This window comes from Vidua macroura, chromosome 13, assembly GCF_024509145.1.
Source record: "Vidua macroura isolate BioBank_ID:100142 chromosome 13, ASM2450914v1, whole genome shotgun sequence".
NCBI classification, from domain to species: Eukaryota; Metazoa; Chordata; class Aves; order Passeriformes; family Viduidae; genus Vidua; species Vidua macroura.
The window spans coordinates 157571-174348 of NC_071583.1; the positions used below are offsets into that span (position 1 = coordinate 157571).

General features: G+C 40.8%; 1 protein-coding gene and 1 long non-coding RNA gene across 6 annotated transcripts in view; one reads left to right on the plus strand and one right to left on the minus strand.

The window, feature by feature from the left end:
• Positions 1-16778, plus strand: part of FGD5 (FYVE, RhoGEF and PH domain containing 5) — an 81047-nt gene that overhangs the window by 13788 nt on the left and 50481 nt on the right. For all 3 annotated transcript variants that reach the window (XM_053989390.1, XM_053989391.1, XM_053989392.1), the window contains exon 3: positions 14838-14967. In XM_053989390.1, coding sequence (XP_053845365.1) covers positions 14838-14967 — 130 coding nt within the window. The remainder of the gene's footprint in view (positions 1-14837; positions 14968-16778) is intronic.
• LOC128813930 (uncharacterized) lies at positions 8948-15745 on the minus strand. 3 transcript variants are annotated; one of them, XR_008439211.1, is made up of 7 exons: positions 15725-15745; positions 13654-13681; positions 13382-13456; positions 12160-12238; positions 10470-10612; positions 9821-10154; positions 8948-9081 (listed from the first exon to the last, which is right to left on the minus strand). It is a non-coding gene; the product is annotated as an uncharacterized LOC128813930 (long non-coding RNA). The 3 variants fall into 3 exon arrangements; XR_008439212.1 differs by lacking the exon at positions 15725-15745 and adding an exon at positions 15618-15701; XR_008439213.1 differs by lacking the exon at positions 15725-15745 and adding an exon at positions 15568-15655.

The window sequence follows — 16778 nt, forward strand, 5'->3', positions numbered from 1 at the left end:
AAAGCAGGCTTTGAGCTATAGATTCAGCATAGATTTTAGATAGTTGTTTTGGGAAAGATTTTCCCATCCTTTCCTTTTCTTGCTTACACAGGAAAACAAATCCCAGCTGCTGATTCCACTCAGTTCCTAGTTCTCTGCTTCTTAAATCCCTTTTCTGGACTACACTAAGCTAGCATCCACCCATAGCATTGATGAGAAGCTTTACAAGAGACAGAATTTTGGTTTTGTAGGTCTACAATTTGGTTTTGTAGCATTTCTCGGGGCTGGTGGATATATTAATGTTTGTTATGGAGATAGCACAGAAGTGGTCTACTAATGGGGCTTAGCTCCTTTAAAGACCTGTATGGGTCAATTGTAAGGAATTTTGCTGACAGTCATTAAGCTGAAGAGAACCAAAGTGATCATGAGCATTGTGAGAGGTTTTTAAAAGAAACATAATTTAAAAAAAATCACTCATAAAAATCTCTACATAGTTTTTTGTTTTTTTTTTTTTTTTTTTTAATGTCAGTGTGAAATGTGATGTGCTCTAGATCTTGTAGATGGGAGAAAGTCCCATAAAAATACTGTCACAGAGGGAAGGAGGATCAGGGATTGAGTTTAGAGACAAGGAAAAGAGACGTTGTCGCTTGTGATCTGGTGAATAGGATGGAAAATAAAATCTCATGAGCTTTCACCAGTTCTTGAATTTTGCAGCAGAAAGAAAGCTTTGTAAGTGCATTGCAGAATAAGGGATCCCGGTACTATACTTGACTTCAGGCCATGCACAACTTATTGCACATCTTGACAACAGCCGCAGCCAGCTCTGACACAAGTCATGTTTTTATTTCTGTTTACTTGAGTATTGTCTGAATTGCATCAGGGAATTTGAAGGTGACAGCGGTTAATGCAGAACTCCAAGCTGCTCATAGACAGGGAGCAGTCTGCTGGAGATAACCCATTGCTGCTGAAAGCTGGGCACGAGGCATGCTTCACCTTGCACTGTTAAGCATTAGAGACAGAAAATATTAAGTGCTCTTGGATGGCAGAGTTTTTCTAAGAAGCACCTCTCTAGAGGGTATCAGTAATGCCATTAATACCAAATGAATTAATACCAAAGAATGAAAGATTTTAATACCTCGCCCACAAGCAGATATCAATTTTTCAGCAGCTCCGCGACTGCTCTCCTGATTCGTCATATCCTTGGAGCTGTTTGTCTTGGTTCATGCTGGGGATGCAGATGTGTAGGGACAGTATAGGTCGTGAGAAAGCCCCCCAGCACAGCTTTGCATTGCACATCATCATCCTGCATACATAGCACAGCCGCAGAGAACTGCCGCTGCTCAGATGCAGCATGCTGGATCTCACCCTGGCTTTGTTTATGAGAAACTGCAGTCTCATATACCTCCCAGGAAATGGTCTGGAGACCTCAGCCGATGTTGGCTTTATTAGTAGATGGACTCCATTGTGATGGCTATTTTAATTATCAAAATACAGTGCAGAAAAGGAGTGTGTACACATCACCCTCTTCATGTCCTGGGTGCTTTTATGCCTGGGTCAACTTCTCTGTCTTCACTGTTTTCATTAAATGAACCAGAACTACATTTCAATGGGGTTACACAAGAGGAGAGAGTCTGCTGTGTATTGCAGAATTGTCCTGGATAATGATTATGGAGCCAGAAGTGATATTGGTGAGATTTAAGCATTCCTAGCACCATGCAGAAAGAAAGCATGTGTTGCAGACAGGGTGATGAAATGTTTGTAATGGTCAGACCTTTTACTGTCAATAACATGACATGTTATTGCATGCCTTATTCTATGCATACCTTTCTCCTCTCCCACCCCCACCAGGAGCCTCACTGAGAAGATTTATTGAAGGAGAGATTGCCCATTAGAATGCTGTAGCCTTTCCAGAATCCACTGCTCCATGACATGGGGTATATCTCTAGATTAGATATGTAGCAAAAGCATCAGAATGCTATTGCATTTTAAATGCAAATCCAGTCTAGTAGTTTATGTTTTGTTGTGCCACCCAGCAAAGTTATTTATAGTGCACAACGCATTTTTAATTATCCTACAAGAATTCTTCTTTTACAGGACCCAAAGAGGGGTTAATGTAAAAACTCCCTCTAAAAATTTGATGTTTAGTGGCATACAACAGTTAATTTTACTTTAATTGACCAATTAGAGTTAATGGATGGAAGAACATATTTAAGAGGTGCTATTTGTTTTGCCAAGAACCCTCTTAAAGAGCTTATAAAAGGATCCTTTCACTTGAGTAATTGGCTGGATTAATTAGATGCTATCCATTAAAAGCCTAGAGCAAACAGATTTAGACCGATCATACTCAAACTTTTTTTTCTCAAAAGAAATACAGCTAGGTACTGATGAATTGAGACAAGGGATAGCTGCATATGTCTGCTGCACAGTCTCCATCCAGCTATTCTCAGCTGTCCCAAATTATGTACCTCTTCAGTCTCTTGGTAGTTTGTCCTTATGCCTTGAATATGTTCACTAAACTTGGATATTAACCCACTGCATCCCCTGATGGACCCTCAAGGCAGGTGGACCTCATCAAGGATAGCTAGTTTGGTGTTTCTGATAAGAGTTTCTTATCCTCTTACATTTCAGGTCTCAGTCTGCATTCTTAGTTCTGAGAGTTGGCTAGAAGAACTCAGAAAAGACTCTTCCTTAGCACACATGTCTACAGAAGTAATGGACTGCATAGAGTACAACACAACTTTGAAGTCAAATCTTCTGGTCCTTAAATAGAAAAGGGCAGTATGTGAGGTAAAACTGGGCACCTCAAAATCTTTCCTTCACTCTTTCTACTTTCACATTGCTAGCCTTAAAAAATCCAGACACTGGCAGCAAGATAAAGCTACATCACAGTGAATATATCCAGGGTAAAGAGCCACTGTGAGAGTGACATATATTAAGCTGTCTGGACAAGTAATTTATCTTGCCATTTGATTGCAGTTTTAAGAAAAAACATTGCTTCAGTGGCTAAAAGAGAGATAAAATATGTGTGCCTAATTGAAAAGTCCAAGAAAAAAAACCCAACAAAATAAAGGAATTCTGTAGTTCACGACATTTTTCTGATTGCTTCATTTGCAAGTAAAAAAAATAGCTACTGAAGTAAATTCTGAACTAAGCCATATTTTTGAATTGCAGGATTAAAATGGTTTTCATTTTCCTCAATTATCTGGGAGAGGGGCCAGAAGTATTTAATGAATTCATCCCAGCCAAATATTACAAATCTGTGTCATTTTTAATCATTCCAAAGCTGATTTTCGAACTTAAAAAAACCTCAGCCAAGCAAAAGTACAGCCAACTCTTATTTTAATCTGGGAAATGAACCCGACCTCTTATAAGACAGAGGAGAGCATTTTCCTTCAGCGCTACAGATTAGCAGTTAAGCTCTGTTTCCCTCCTTCTGGAAGTACTGTTTTAACAACTGGGTGAATCTCTGAAATGCAAGAAAACTGAGTTCACTTGATCCTAGCTTCACTGCATTTTTCCCCTGGTTTGTCCCCAGATTTGGCTGCATGGTGTTGATAAAGCAATTGATCCTGATAGTACAGGGAAATAACAACTTGCCTTCCATATTAAGAGTCCTGCAAGGCAGAATGGTATTCATTATGTTGAACTTACTGTGAGTATTTTCCATGGAAAGTATGGAATAATGAACTGGCAACAAAATGAAAAGAGAACATAAAGACTCTGATACCAAGTTTTAGTGTCTAAATTACACTACCAAAAAATAAACAAAGTAATAATAATCAGGAGCATATCCCTAATCGCCAGTCTATGATATGTGCCATGTTAACAGTTTAATTTTGTGAAATGTATAATCTTTTTCTAAGAGGATCCAGGACTTATAGTCAGAAGAACATTAGTAAATGTGTCATAGTTGGAAAAGTGACTATATAAGTGGAATCTGGATGATAAATGATACTACGCCAGATGCTCATGTGGGGTACATCTGTACCTCTGAGGATGTGAACAGCCATTTGTGATTTGACTGCCTTAACGATTTGTGCTAGTAACTGAAATTAGAAGGAGCTGAAACATTTTCCAAAAGGGAAACATTCACAAAAGGACTGTATGTGAACCATACATCTGTTTCAACAGAATTTAAAGGAACTCCTATATGCTGTAGCCTAAGATACAGAAAACCTAGTCTCTGCGTCTCGTAGGTCTGCTTTTCCAGATCACTTTGAGTGATGACTTTGAATCAGTCAGCAGTGGTAATTAGGTTATGAGTTTCTCACAACCCAATGCCTAAAACACCAGCCACAGGGAGAAGGAAATACCTACAGGTTTTGGTCACAAGACCCAAAAACAGACACAGTCCTGTTTCATTTCTAGAACATCTGAAATAATTTCTTTTCAGTTGTCTGAGGTACAAAAATAAATTCCTACACCTCAGATGTTGCAGCAAAGAAAAACAGTGGTCTCATGGTCAAGTCCTGTATGAACTGAGCTAACACTCCAGACCTTGCAGTAATCAGAGTTTTTCATTCTACATTCTGCCCTCTTGGGCACTCTTCTGCTGCTGGATCTGACAGACAGATGTTGTTACTGCATTGAAGGGGATCTCTTAAAGCCATACATTACAAGTGTAATTTCCATTTTGGAACTGGCAATTACAAACCAAGGGTGTCCTACTGTTCCTAATACCAGTTTTGAAATTCCATGTTCTGCCCTTATTCTGCTATGTGCGTAACCAACTGTTATTCTACTTATGCATGAATGAAATTTAATTCAGTAATACTATAACAATGCTTAGAGATAATTCTTGTATTAGGACGCATTATTATGCAAGGTGTTTTTAACTTCACTCCTAAGCAAGGTACTATTTGTAAGAAATTAGTATTTTCTCTGTCATAGCAGATTCAGACTTTGTAAAGTATTGGTGCTATGTTACTGCTACTTCTCCTAATTTTAGAAAAAAATATGCTTTTTTTGAAAAGAAAGGAAAAAAAACTCTGAAAACTGTCATTATCTGCATTGGAAGTATCATTTTCTCTGTGGTCTAAAAGGCTCTAGGAATACTAATTTTAAGTCTTTTCCCAATACAACTCTAAAAAACTTTTTAAAAAGGTAATGTTCTCTACCACAAAAACCAATGCCTCTGTCTTCCACCAGTTCTGATGTCTTTTGGAATCAGATGCCAAGATTTCAAATTTGTATTAATAAACAGGTCACTAAAAAGTCTGTCTGCAGCAAATGATGATTGATTCAAGTTCAGTTTTGTGTTTGTGTTTCACTGACACAATTTCCAAGCTGGCATCCTCCTTTGAGTTTTCACAACTATTATCACTTACAATTATGTTAAACTGGATATTCTGAAAGGATTATAATGAGTTGCATCCATTTGCTGCTATGATGATCAAATTTGCCTGACACCTAATCACATCTCATCCAGACTAGATTCCAGAATCAACAGTGTAATCCTGGCTGTAGTCTGAGTTTCAGGAGTATTTGTGCAAAAGTACAGAGCAACTGCTGTAGTGTACAAACCTAGATTCACTAAGGAAGAGGACTTGTAAAAATATTCTAGTTCTGTGTAGCTCACTGTAGTCAATAAGCTCCTTGTGCAGCTATGAAACTGATCTGGAGCAGATTCTTACCTATGCAAAATTTTAAACCTGTTTATTATGCTTGTTAGATAGCAGAACCATCCATCAACAGAGAACATCTCCAGGGGATCCCTGTGTGTGACAAACATGCCTTGGTTCTGCTTGGCTCCATTTGCGAAACTCCCACACAATGATTGACACAGATCTTTTTCTGAATTGTCTGTCTGCAATGTTTTTATGAATTCTAATTCTTTGGACAAGTAGTACTGCTTAAATCTTACATTATTGATGTTCTCCAGTGTGAGCCTTTGTGCAGAAATCACCAACTTGGCTGCCTGAAAGCCACTGTCAGCCTACAACTCAAGAACCATCACTGCCAGCAGAAAACAGCAATACTAGCAAGCATGACTGTTAAATAGTTCCAGGTAGATTTCTGCAACTCAGCTTGGCCATAAGAAAACATTACTCTGTGCCTTAAGCATGGGCATCATCCTGGGGTACCCATCCCTCTGTCTTAAGGACAAAGTGAAATACCTTTTAGTTTGCAGTAAACAGGAAGAAGAGAAGTAAAACTGTGCCTGAAAGGAGATGGACAAAGTAGCTCTGGTTAAGACCCTGGCAGGGAACCACCGTGTCCAAAGCCTTCAGTCTAACCTGTGCTGTAAATGTGACATTGCTCTGGGATTACCCACTTTACACAAGTGACTGCCAAAGCACAAAGTTAAGAAACATGCCAAAGATCAAAACAAATAATTTGTAGTAGAGCAGTGGTTTCAGCTTTGCTTCTCAGACAGTGGTCTCCCCAGAGAAGTGTACTTCTCATATTCTGAGATGACCATCAGGTAACCAGCTGAAAGTCACTTCTAACGTGTATTTCTTCCTTCCCTTTATTAATGAAGTTCTAGGTGGTTGGCTTATTCTGTCACTGATTTATAGAGAGGAATAAGTCTTACAGAGGGTTGAGTGAAATCAGAGGGTCTTAAGTTGCTCAAAGATCACAAATACAAAGTGAGTCCACTGAAGTCAGGGTGCATCCTCCCCAGTTTTACATCATTGTATCCAAAGTCAGACTGTCGCTGAAATAAGTCATTTTATAGAGGAGAATAGGGAAAAAAAGTGCTGGGCGGTTTCATAGTCAGAGGCCATTTGTACAGTGACTAGGGATTACTCAGCAAATAATTTGATACCTATAATGATAATTAGTGGATATGTTCCTTGTTAGCATCTGTCCCTTGACAGAAATGCAGAATGTAATTTCAACATAATGCAGATGTATGGTGTGCATGGTCTGGGAAGGAAGAAGAGTTTCACAGCACAGTACTTCTGTCACTGCCAACCACTCAGGTCTTCATTATGCCCACCTCCTTTGCATTGCAAGGATTCAACATAGCAAAAGGTTACCACAGATGGGGAATGATAGGGTGATGGAGATCAACAGGGCTATGATTTAGCAAGGGAAAGAAGGAAAAGAGAAGCATAAAGAGAATCTTAAGGGAAACCTCTGCTGGGGCTGTTGGCTATAAAAGCCCTGGGGTGCCTGTGAAGCTAAAGATTTATTGAAAGTAAAAGGTCAGTGGTGGCTTACATGTGATGATATTAATACGTTCAAAGGAGTCTCTAAAGCATAGAGCTGCCTTTAGCAATATATTATGTATTATCGGCTGCCCCATTGTACCTTCTGGCACAGTGGGGCACTGGGTGTGGTGCAGCTGAGCGTCAGCCCTTGCTAGTTCATTGCCAGGTCATCTCTGGGGAGGAACTGTTCCCTGTTTACAGGAAATGCAGGACAAGGGCCAGAGGGCCGGGCTGAGCACAAGCTGAGGCCACCACAGCTCACTGCCTCTCCCTCATGCCTGGGAGAGCAGGAAGGAGGTATGCCACTAGTCCGAGGCCCAAGGACACTGTGTTTTGTTTCCTGGCATGTCCAGCTTTTACTGCTGCTTTGTTTTACCTAGTGTTTTAAAACCACAGGACTGGGGAGAGTAATGGTGCTCACAGGCAGCGGTGTACCCCAGGGTATGTCACTGAGCCTGAATTGTGGATTGGCTACACAGGTTCCTCAAAGCTATCCATCCTAGCACGTCTGGGACATGGCAAGTGAAACCTCACTCTCTGGCTCTTATCACTTCTCTACTGATAGCGCCTCAGGCTGGGCCAGAGGACATTCCCAAACACCTTTGTGCTCCTCACTTCCTCCATTCCCTTCCAAAACTAGACCTGCACCAGCACTGTTGATCTGTGACCATCTCCAGGAGCAGTGATTGAAGCTGGGAGAGTTTTGTCCCTAAAGTTGTCTGGAAAACAGCAAAAGCCTTATGCATCTGACCAAAAATCCTCTTCCCCTCTCCTGTATTCTGTACCACAACAATGCAAGAAAGAGCAATATTCATATTGAAATGCTTGTGGAATTAGAAAGAGCACCTTTCTGGCCTTGGCAGGCAAACAGCTTATGCCTCAGAGTGTGAAATGTGATTATCCCTCTGTTACCTTGCCTTGACAGGCTGTGTATGTTATTAGCAGGCCTCATGTCTTTCTTGACCTTTTCAGACTTCAGATACAATATTTGCCTTGATGGTCTGCCATAGGAAACTGACTGGCTAAACATATGCTGCACTAATCATTTCCTTTTATTGGCTTTAAATGCATTTGGACGTTATTTTCCTTTAGTAATGAGCCTTCCTTTTACAGAATGAATTAAAACAATCATTTATGGATTGGATGTAATGGATACAGAGAAATAAATAATGAGTTTTAATAAAACAGGGTACTTCAGCACCCCATTGCATCTCCCAAATTACTATCACTGCATTGAGTTCATATTATTTTAATTTTTTGCAATAAGAATGTCACTGTCTAAGAGTTTGAACTAGTAACTACTGGGCTTGAGACTTGAGATACTGCATGCAGAAGAAAGGTAGATTCAATCTTCTTGGCCCAACAATGGAGGGTGGGGATCTTTGCAGGTGTTGATTATTGTTCCTTCCCACTGGATGGCATCAATTTTATATATGTGAGTTTTGCATAACCCAGCTGTGTCCAGGTGAGATTCTGGTCTTGTATCCAATACGTTATAATTAGTTATGAGCTAAGATTCCTGTGACAGAGGAGTTTAAATGGGCGCAGGGTGGGGTCTGTGGATGGGAAGGTTATGGCACCAATTTAGTAGTCATTTGTAAATTTAGCATATGTGATCTGAGTTGATGTGTCAAGCTCATCACCACTCAGCTGGCTTCGGGGAAGATATACTTGTGGAGGATGTACTCTACAGAAAAAGAATAACTGCTTGTACCTTCTGAGGTAGTTCATATAAGCTTGCTTTGTGATTCAGGTCAAATAATTGCCAATGCAAACACCAATACACACAGAAAAACATTTCAGGTCATAACTGTTGTTCATTTCAGAGTTTTGGTGGATCTAGATGAACTCAACACCGCAGCCATTCTCTCTTTAGGAAATATTTGAAAGGATTGTCTTTTAGCAGTCCAGAAACATGGTTTCACTAATGAATGGGTGAAACATCCTAGACAAAAAAAAATTCTGTTACCCCACAACAGGCAGAGCAGAAGTCAGTGCTTACCTCAGAAACCCAGACAGTTCACTTTCTTCCTATTGCCACTATGTATAAACATTGAATATGGTGAGCCCTGTGTTGATAATTACTGGCAAAAGCACCTTTAATATACTGGTTTCACTGTAGGAATGGAACCAAGGATGTGATTTCTAGCCTCTTCTATTACTTTCTTCATCGTGTGGTGAAATTTTTGGCCAAATACTGTTATGATCTTTACTTTCAGACACTTTTGAAACCATAAGAAATTTTCAGAAAATATATCGGGGCTCTTTGGCCTTCAAGTATATTGGTGCTAATTAATTTGCATCATCCACTTTTCAGTTTGCAACAGATGCAAAGAAAATAACTACTCTTTCACTGTCCTGACACTGACTGAGGAGATAGAGTGAAGGACCACAGGGAGGTAATCCAGGTAGTCCAGGTATCTGAATGCTGAACAGATACCTGTTAACTAAATGATGTCACAATGGTTGAAACATCAGCACACCCTGGACACTGTTTTTGGGACTCATTAAGCAAGGTATCCTTTGCTGACCTCTTGAGTTTTATTAGCTGGGATCATCCTTTAGGCAGTATATACCTTATGGAGACAAATTATGAATTCATTTCAAATATGAACACAGTAGAGGTTCCTTAAGTGCTGCACTTGTTCATACCCTTCTTTAGACTGAAATACATTGAAACTTACTTCCAAAAGAAATCAGTTTAGTCCAGGGAAACTAATTCAGGTTGACTGGTGATGATGATTATTGATAAGCCACCCAGTGGCTTTCTTTTCCATTTTTTAATATGGAAATCCAATTATAGAAGTCCCCTGTCGTGGGACAGACACATGAGAATGATGGAGGTGCTCAGGAGCTGTGATGGGGTAATCTGGATGTCCTCACTGGCCACATCACACTTGTTTTGATTGGAGATGGGTTCAGTCACAGGAGTCTCCCACTGACCTGCTCCCTCCCATATGATTAACATGGAGGGAAACTCCCCCTCCTGAGACTCCAGCTGGAGTACTGCATACAGGTCTGGAGTTTTCAGCAAAAGAAAGACATGGACCTGTTAAAATGGGACCAGAGGAGTGGGGAAAAAAAAAAAAAAGGCTCAGAGGGCTGGAGCACTTCTGCTATGGAGACAGGCTGAGAGAGTTGGGGATTTTCAGCCTGGAGAAGAGAAGGTTTGGAGGAGATCTCATTGTGGACTTCCAGTACTTAAAGGGGGCTTTTAAAAAAAGAGGGTGTCTTTTTACATGGGTGGATAGTGATAGGACAAGAGAGAATGGTTAATGGTTTTAAACTAAAAGAAGGGAGATTTAGATTAGACATTAGGAAGAAATTCTTTACCTAGAGAGTGGTGGCTTGCCCACTTTCCACCCAGTTGGCAAGCTGTGAATGTTGGAAAGCTGTGAAGCCCCCATCCTTGGAAGCACTCAAGGCCAGGTTGGATGAGGTCCTGAGCAACCTGATCTAGTGGAAGATGTCCCTGCCTGTGACAGGGGGATGGAACAAGATGATCTTTAAGGTTCCTTCCAATACAAATCATCCTATAATTTTGTTCTATGATTCTGTGATCACTGTGGCAGTAAAACTGCATGACATCTGAACCCTGCACAAATGCTTACTGCTTCAAGGAGATGCTGTATTGCTCTTGACTGATCAACAAATTTCTAGCACACTTCCACTGTCAGCTGCAGAACTAGTTGCCAGGTAGAAATATGCTATAACTCCGTGCAACACACATGATGATACCTTATAGGCACTAGGGTGGATCTACTGCACTAGCATTTGAAGGGACATTGCCAGCATATTTCAACAGCCTAACCAGCTTCACTTCGTATGTACAAAAGGAGCCACTTGGTGGAAAGGATGAATACTCCACAGGTATCATAAAGCATAGCTGAGTATCATAAAGCAAAGGACTCCCCTTCTCCCCTCATGATTGCTGCTGAGGCAGAAGGCAAGTGAGATTTATGAGCCTTTCTTTAGGATGCATGGCTTAATTCATTGAAAGCAAACTGCAAACAATCTGATCATTACTGGTATCACCCCAGTGGAAGTCACAGGCCTTAAGTTTAGATTTTCACCAACTCAGATTTGTTTGGTTTGGTTTTCTTTGTTTGTCTGTTTGTTTTTTTGGTTTTTTTTCATGCAGTTGGTGACTCTAAAGAAGGAAACAAAACATCACATGGGAGTGTGGCCAAGAGATGAACATGCAGCCAAGTGCATTTGTATTGTTTTGCAAACAAGAATACATGCTCTTCATAGGCCATTATTATAATAACCTTGGCTGGGTACTTTTGCCACTGTTAAATCACTCACTTAAATCCTTGTATGTCATTAAAGCTGACTGTATAACTTCTGAGAATCTTTAAAAATTGATGTGATCATTGCTGAGGAATGGGTTAGAATTTGCAAGGTCATTTGAAGGACAGATGTGAAATTAAAAGAAGGGTATGTATCTCTCTTAGAATTGCACAATCAAGCAAGAGAAAATACAGTATTTTTCAATTTGTGAATAATGTTCTGTGAGTTCACACCTGTTGTGTATCTCAGCAGTGCTCTCTCATGCATGCACCATCTGTGCTCAAACTTCCCAGCCTGTGTTCTGCAGGGTTCACAGGTAGTAGAGACTTGTGTCTGGACTTTATTTAAAACCTTCTAGTACAATGATTAGTTCAGCTTCCCTCTCCGCGATGGCTTCACCTTCCCCTCAGTCACTGAGGTCACTTGAGGTCAAACATAAGCATTCTATAGGGGCAGGATAACTGGAGAGTCTGTAGACTCCAGAACACTTTTTCTGATGTAGCAATACATGTGCAGAGGCAAAAGTACACAAATAACTAATAGGGTGCATCCATACAGCTTTTCCCTACTCTATACCTACCAGAAGCTCTACTAATTATAATGTAACTGCTCTACTAATTATAATGTAACTAAAGACTTTTGCTGCACCATATCCTCCTGCATTTATTCAGTCAATTAAACGTCAGACTGTCCCAGAAGGCCCATTGCTCCCTTTGTTGTGGTGGCTTACTCTTGGAATGATGACAGCCAATTGCTGAGGAGCAGCAGATAATGTTCCAGCAATCTGTTCTCATCCAGCCAAATCATTGCTACAAGGAAGAGAATTCATTTGGGATTACTGTGTCTATTGAGATACTGCAAACTCTTGGACTATCTCTTCCCTTATTCTTCACACCCACACTTTTATTTGCATCTTCCATTGCATTTAAGTTTATTGCTTCCAGTAAGCTCAGTTAGCAGTGCTTTTAATGAACTAAAGATTAGTATCACTTAGTCATTCCTGGGCACAATTCAAGCCTTCAGAAGCTAGGAGTGCTAGGAGATCACAGGAGCATAGACATAAAAGATGACATGTGAGTTCATTGGATTAAGTGTGTGCAGGGTATCAGGAAAGGTGCACTTCCCAGGAGCTCCTGTGATGATACAGAACAGTCTCAGAAGTAAAGACCTGAGTGCTATTGGAGTGGTCAGAGACGAGGAGAATGGAGATAGTGGCACAAATATACCTTTGCCCATCCCATATCCAAATGAGATCTATGAAATTTTGAGACTTCTCTTTAAACTTAAGTTGGTGCCACTGGGATGCAGGTCTACTGCAAACAAAGCCTATGCAATAGTTTAGCAATATTGCAAGTTCTGCTGCTGTATGAACCTTTAATAATGCCATTCATAATGAGGCATACTGAGGCATTCTTCCCAAATTATGATGTGTTCTCATATCAACAAAATGCAGTCATTTATCAGACACAGAGAAAATAAAGGAATACCTTAATTTCATGTCTTCTGGGACAAACAATTACAAACTGCAGAAGGACTGTGTGAGTAAGGACTGAGACTGGCTAAATTATTAATAAGTCTCCTGAGCTGTTCCTGTATTTTTCTTGCTCTTGGGTTGAGGTGCCTCTGCTGCTGAAGCTGGACAGGTTTTCAAAAGTGTGGTGATGCCACCCACACTGAAAAACTGCAGACACTACTAATAAGCCATAGTAGACAATGGTGAGGAACAGAGTTACTGCTTGGCCCTTTGCCCAGCCATGACAAATGCACTGAGTGGCCTGTGAGAGCTCCTGGACTCTACGCGTGAGGGAAAAGCTGGAGGCAGAACAGAAAGGCTGACTGCCACACTTGCATGGGGGAGAGGTAAATGCAGATATGTAGGGAATTTCCTTTCTGAAAGGAAATAGGAATCTGGTCAGTGACCTTGGGAGTCTCATCATTGTCCTCTCACTTACATTAGCTCGTCTTTGCCCAGCCTTCTGTTACTCTAGTATTGGCTTTGATGCCTTGGGTTTGTTCACATCTGGGATCTCCAAGTAGACTAAAGAAAAATAAAGGGATGAAGCAGAGATGTGAAAGGAAGTTAGTGTTTCAGAGGAAATGAGAAGTATAGAAATAATACAAACTGAGTAATCCAGGCCGACATTACAGACTGACCTGGCTGGCCAACATGTCTCCTAGAAAACATGGAGATGTCAGATTTTGTTTCTCAAGGCAGAATACTCACCTTCTTGGCGGAACATGGGAACCTTGCCCTGGAAATGTAAAAAGCTTCGGGTCACTGTGGTCTATAAGGTGTATATAAACTCCCAGAATCACACTGTGGTCAAAAAACCAAATCTGATCCTTGAATGCAAAAACTCAGTAAAGTCAGGTAGGAATAGATGGGTATTACAGCTGATATTTGCGGCTTGGTATCCATCTTTTGCCAGTGCCGGAAAAATGAGTTATATGTTGCGGTACCAAAAGCAGTATCAAAACTGGATGGCAGCAAAAGCTGATGCCAAAATGATTGGTAAATTGAATAATGCTAATGCATAATTGGATAAAGTTCAGAGATTTTAGAATTATTAAATCATAAGTGGCATGGCATAGTAAGACACCAAAATCTTTGCCTATTTCATATAAAAGTTAAAATTAAGGGACAACTTGAATACAGCTTGTGAGTACACAGTAACAAAATCTGGAAGACTGGCCACCAGTTCAGCAAAGGTTTAACAAGATCCAGCAACTGGAATTTGGAGCTAGGCATGTATAGATCAGCTTTAGTCATGCTTTGTGGAGGTTTTGAGATCACTGGCAATTTTAATTGAAAATAATTTTTTTTTAAAAGTAAAATGCTGTGAAGCTGCAGGCCTGTATTGCACTGGGCTGTGTTTTACACCAGGTCCAGTACTATTACTGCACAGCTTTCTCTGGATTTCTGGAGCTGAACTCATGCCCCCTTGAAACAATCTAAGGATTCTGGAACCTGAGTATCTTGTAGTTTAATTGATTACATTGGTATTACCATTATACTTTTCTTGTCCTTTTGATGTTTTCCCTGAAAACTCATTGTCACAATATCTAACTTCCATTTTAAAATGTTAGTGTGATTTTACTGAATCTGTTTTGAGGGGTTGGTTGACTAGGGAGGAACAAAGCAGTTCTAGTTCCAACTAAGTATGACGTTTTTACTCCAAACTGGGCCAGAACACTGATCTCTTGGGGAAGCTTGAACAAGTTCAGTTAACTTCCCTTTGCTCCTTTCAGAGTCTTCTGCTTGTCTAAATGGTTGCCTTTGAACCTAGCAGCCAAAAAAACCCTGCTTGATAAATCTTGCTTTCCAAGTTCTGCAGGGATTCTATATGTCTGAGCAACAGTGAGTCTGGGAATAACACCATTGAACTAGTCTGTTCTATTTTTCTGCAGTGCCTACACTGAGCCCTACAAGGTTTGCCCAGTCTCTGTGACTCCAATGGAAGTTGTCACATCAGATGAGGAACAAAACAGTTCAGAAGATGATGAAACCAGCCTTGGTGATCCCAGTCTCACCAAGAAGGTAAAAAAAAATCCCTAAAAATGGTTAATGCATGAAACCTGGAGAGGGAAAAGCAATTTGCAGAAGATCCTGGATTCTTAGCTCTCTGCTTTTTGTCTGGTGCTCATTTAGAAATGGCAGAGCTATCGGTCCTTTACTCCCCCACTGCACTAGGAATAATTTACCTCTACAGCACATTGCAAAGGGAAAGAATGTAGTCTGAAGATGGACAGTGGAGGCAACATAAACAGCAAGAAAGGCCTGACTTGGATGTCAGGAAAATGTCTCACTCCACAGCATTTAGTTGCCATCTTGAGAATTTAAAATTATATTGAGTCAAAAAAGACAGGTGGAGAAGACCTGCACTGTGCACAAACAGGGACCAGTAAGCAGAGTCTCAAAGGTCTCAAAACAAGCAGTGCAGCTACTGACTCAAAAGCAGCAGTACATAAGAATATCTTTGCTGCTCCTTACACATTTTCACTGGTTTCCAGACTCCAGGAATCATTCTGTTTTGCAAACCTTTAACATATTAAAATATGCACTCATGTGCACACATACAAAACTGAAATGTTCTGGAGTTGGGAACTACAGATTTGTGTGCCTTAAGGAAGCGCCTACTTCAGATGCCTTTCAAGGGACAACTCTTGAAAGAAGTTTTATATAATTACGCAGATCCTCCAGGACAGCTGCAATCTAGCTCTTCAAGGATGGGATCTGGAAGACAGATATGGACAGATATGCTCTTCCTTCACTCTCACTGATTCACAGAGCTAACCTGAAAAAGTGAATTGTTCTTGTAATGCCTCAGTTTACTTACCATTGGCACTACTGTAAACTGCTGCATAGTGCATAACACTTACAAAAGGGGCATTATGAAGTCACTCAGCTACCGAGGCTTATAAAACTGCTATGAGCCTCTGATTGTGACAGTAGCACTCTTGTCTGAGTACAATCAAGCTACAATACAGCTACACTGAACCATCTCTGAAGTACAACACACACATAGTAAAATGCATGAGGAGATACAATTTGTCCATGTTAGCATGGCAAGTTAGTGGCACACACAGCGATGGAGCTTCTGCTTCCATGTTTTCACGAGTTGCCCTGCTTTGATATGCAGAGGGTACTCCAAAAGAGTACTCCAGAGAAGTGACTTGCACAATGCTTCTGGTTTAGAAAACGGTTCTGTGATCTACTCGTGCTGCTCTTAGGCCAAACAACTCCATCCTAGCCCCATGGAGGCAGCTTTGCCCCCAGCCCCACAATTTTTTTAAGCTAGATCTGTTTTGTTCAGTTTTTTAAGGAGACCAGTCTGGTTCTGATCAAGGTCATACAACCAGCTGGATCAGCACAACTGAGAGCTGGCACTATGCTTAGAGGGGAGTGACTGCCACTGTCACCAAAGTGCCATCAGTCTTTAATATGTCATAGGCAAAATTCAGGGACTTCAGTGTCACATGGCCTGTCCAGAGCAAGTCTGAGGGTGTCTCTATGTATTGTGTGTCTTGGTTTTATTTAATTGCTGTTTGTTTAACCAGGACATTAACTCTGAGATACACAACAGTGTCTCTATACATATTTCTGGGAGCAGGGGATATGCATGGGGCCTGCAGTGGGTGCAGGTCCCTCAACTGTTCACTCTCTGAAACAAAGTCCAAGTGATTATTCTAAGACTGCAAAGCTGCCAGCATTTTAGAAATCTTTACTCCCTGAAGCCAGTCATGTGCCTAGTCCTGTGGTATAGCTCTCTCCCAGCTCTCTCTTCAGAAGCTGCCCTCTGGCAAGCTTCAAGCCTTTGCTTAGCAGATGGAGGCCATGGCAGCCATGTA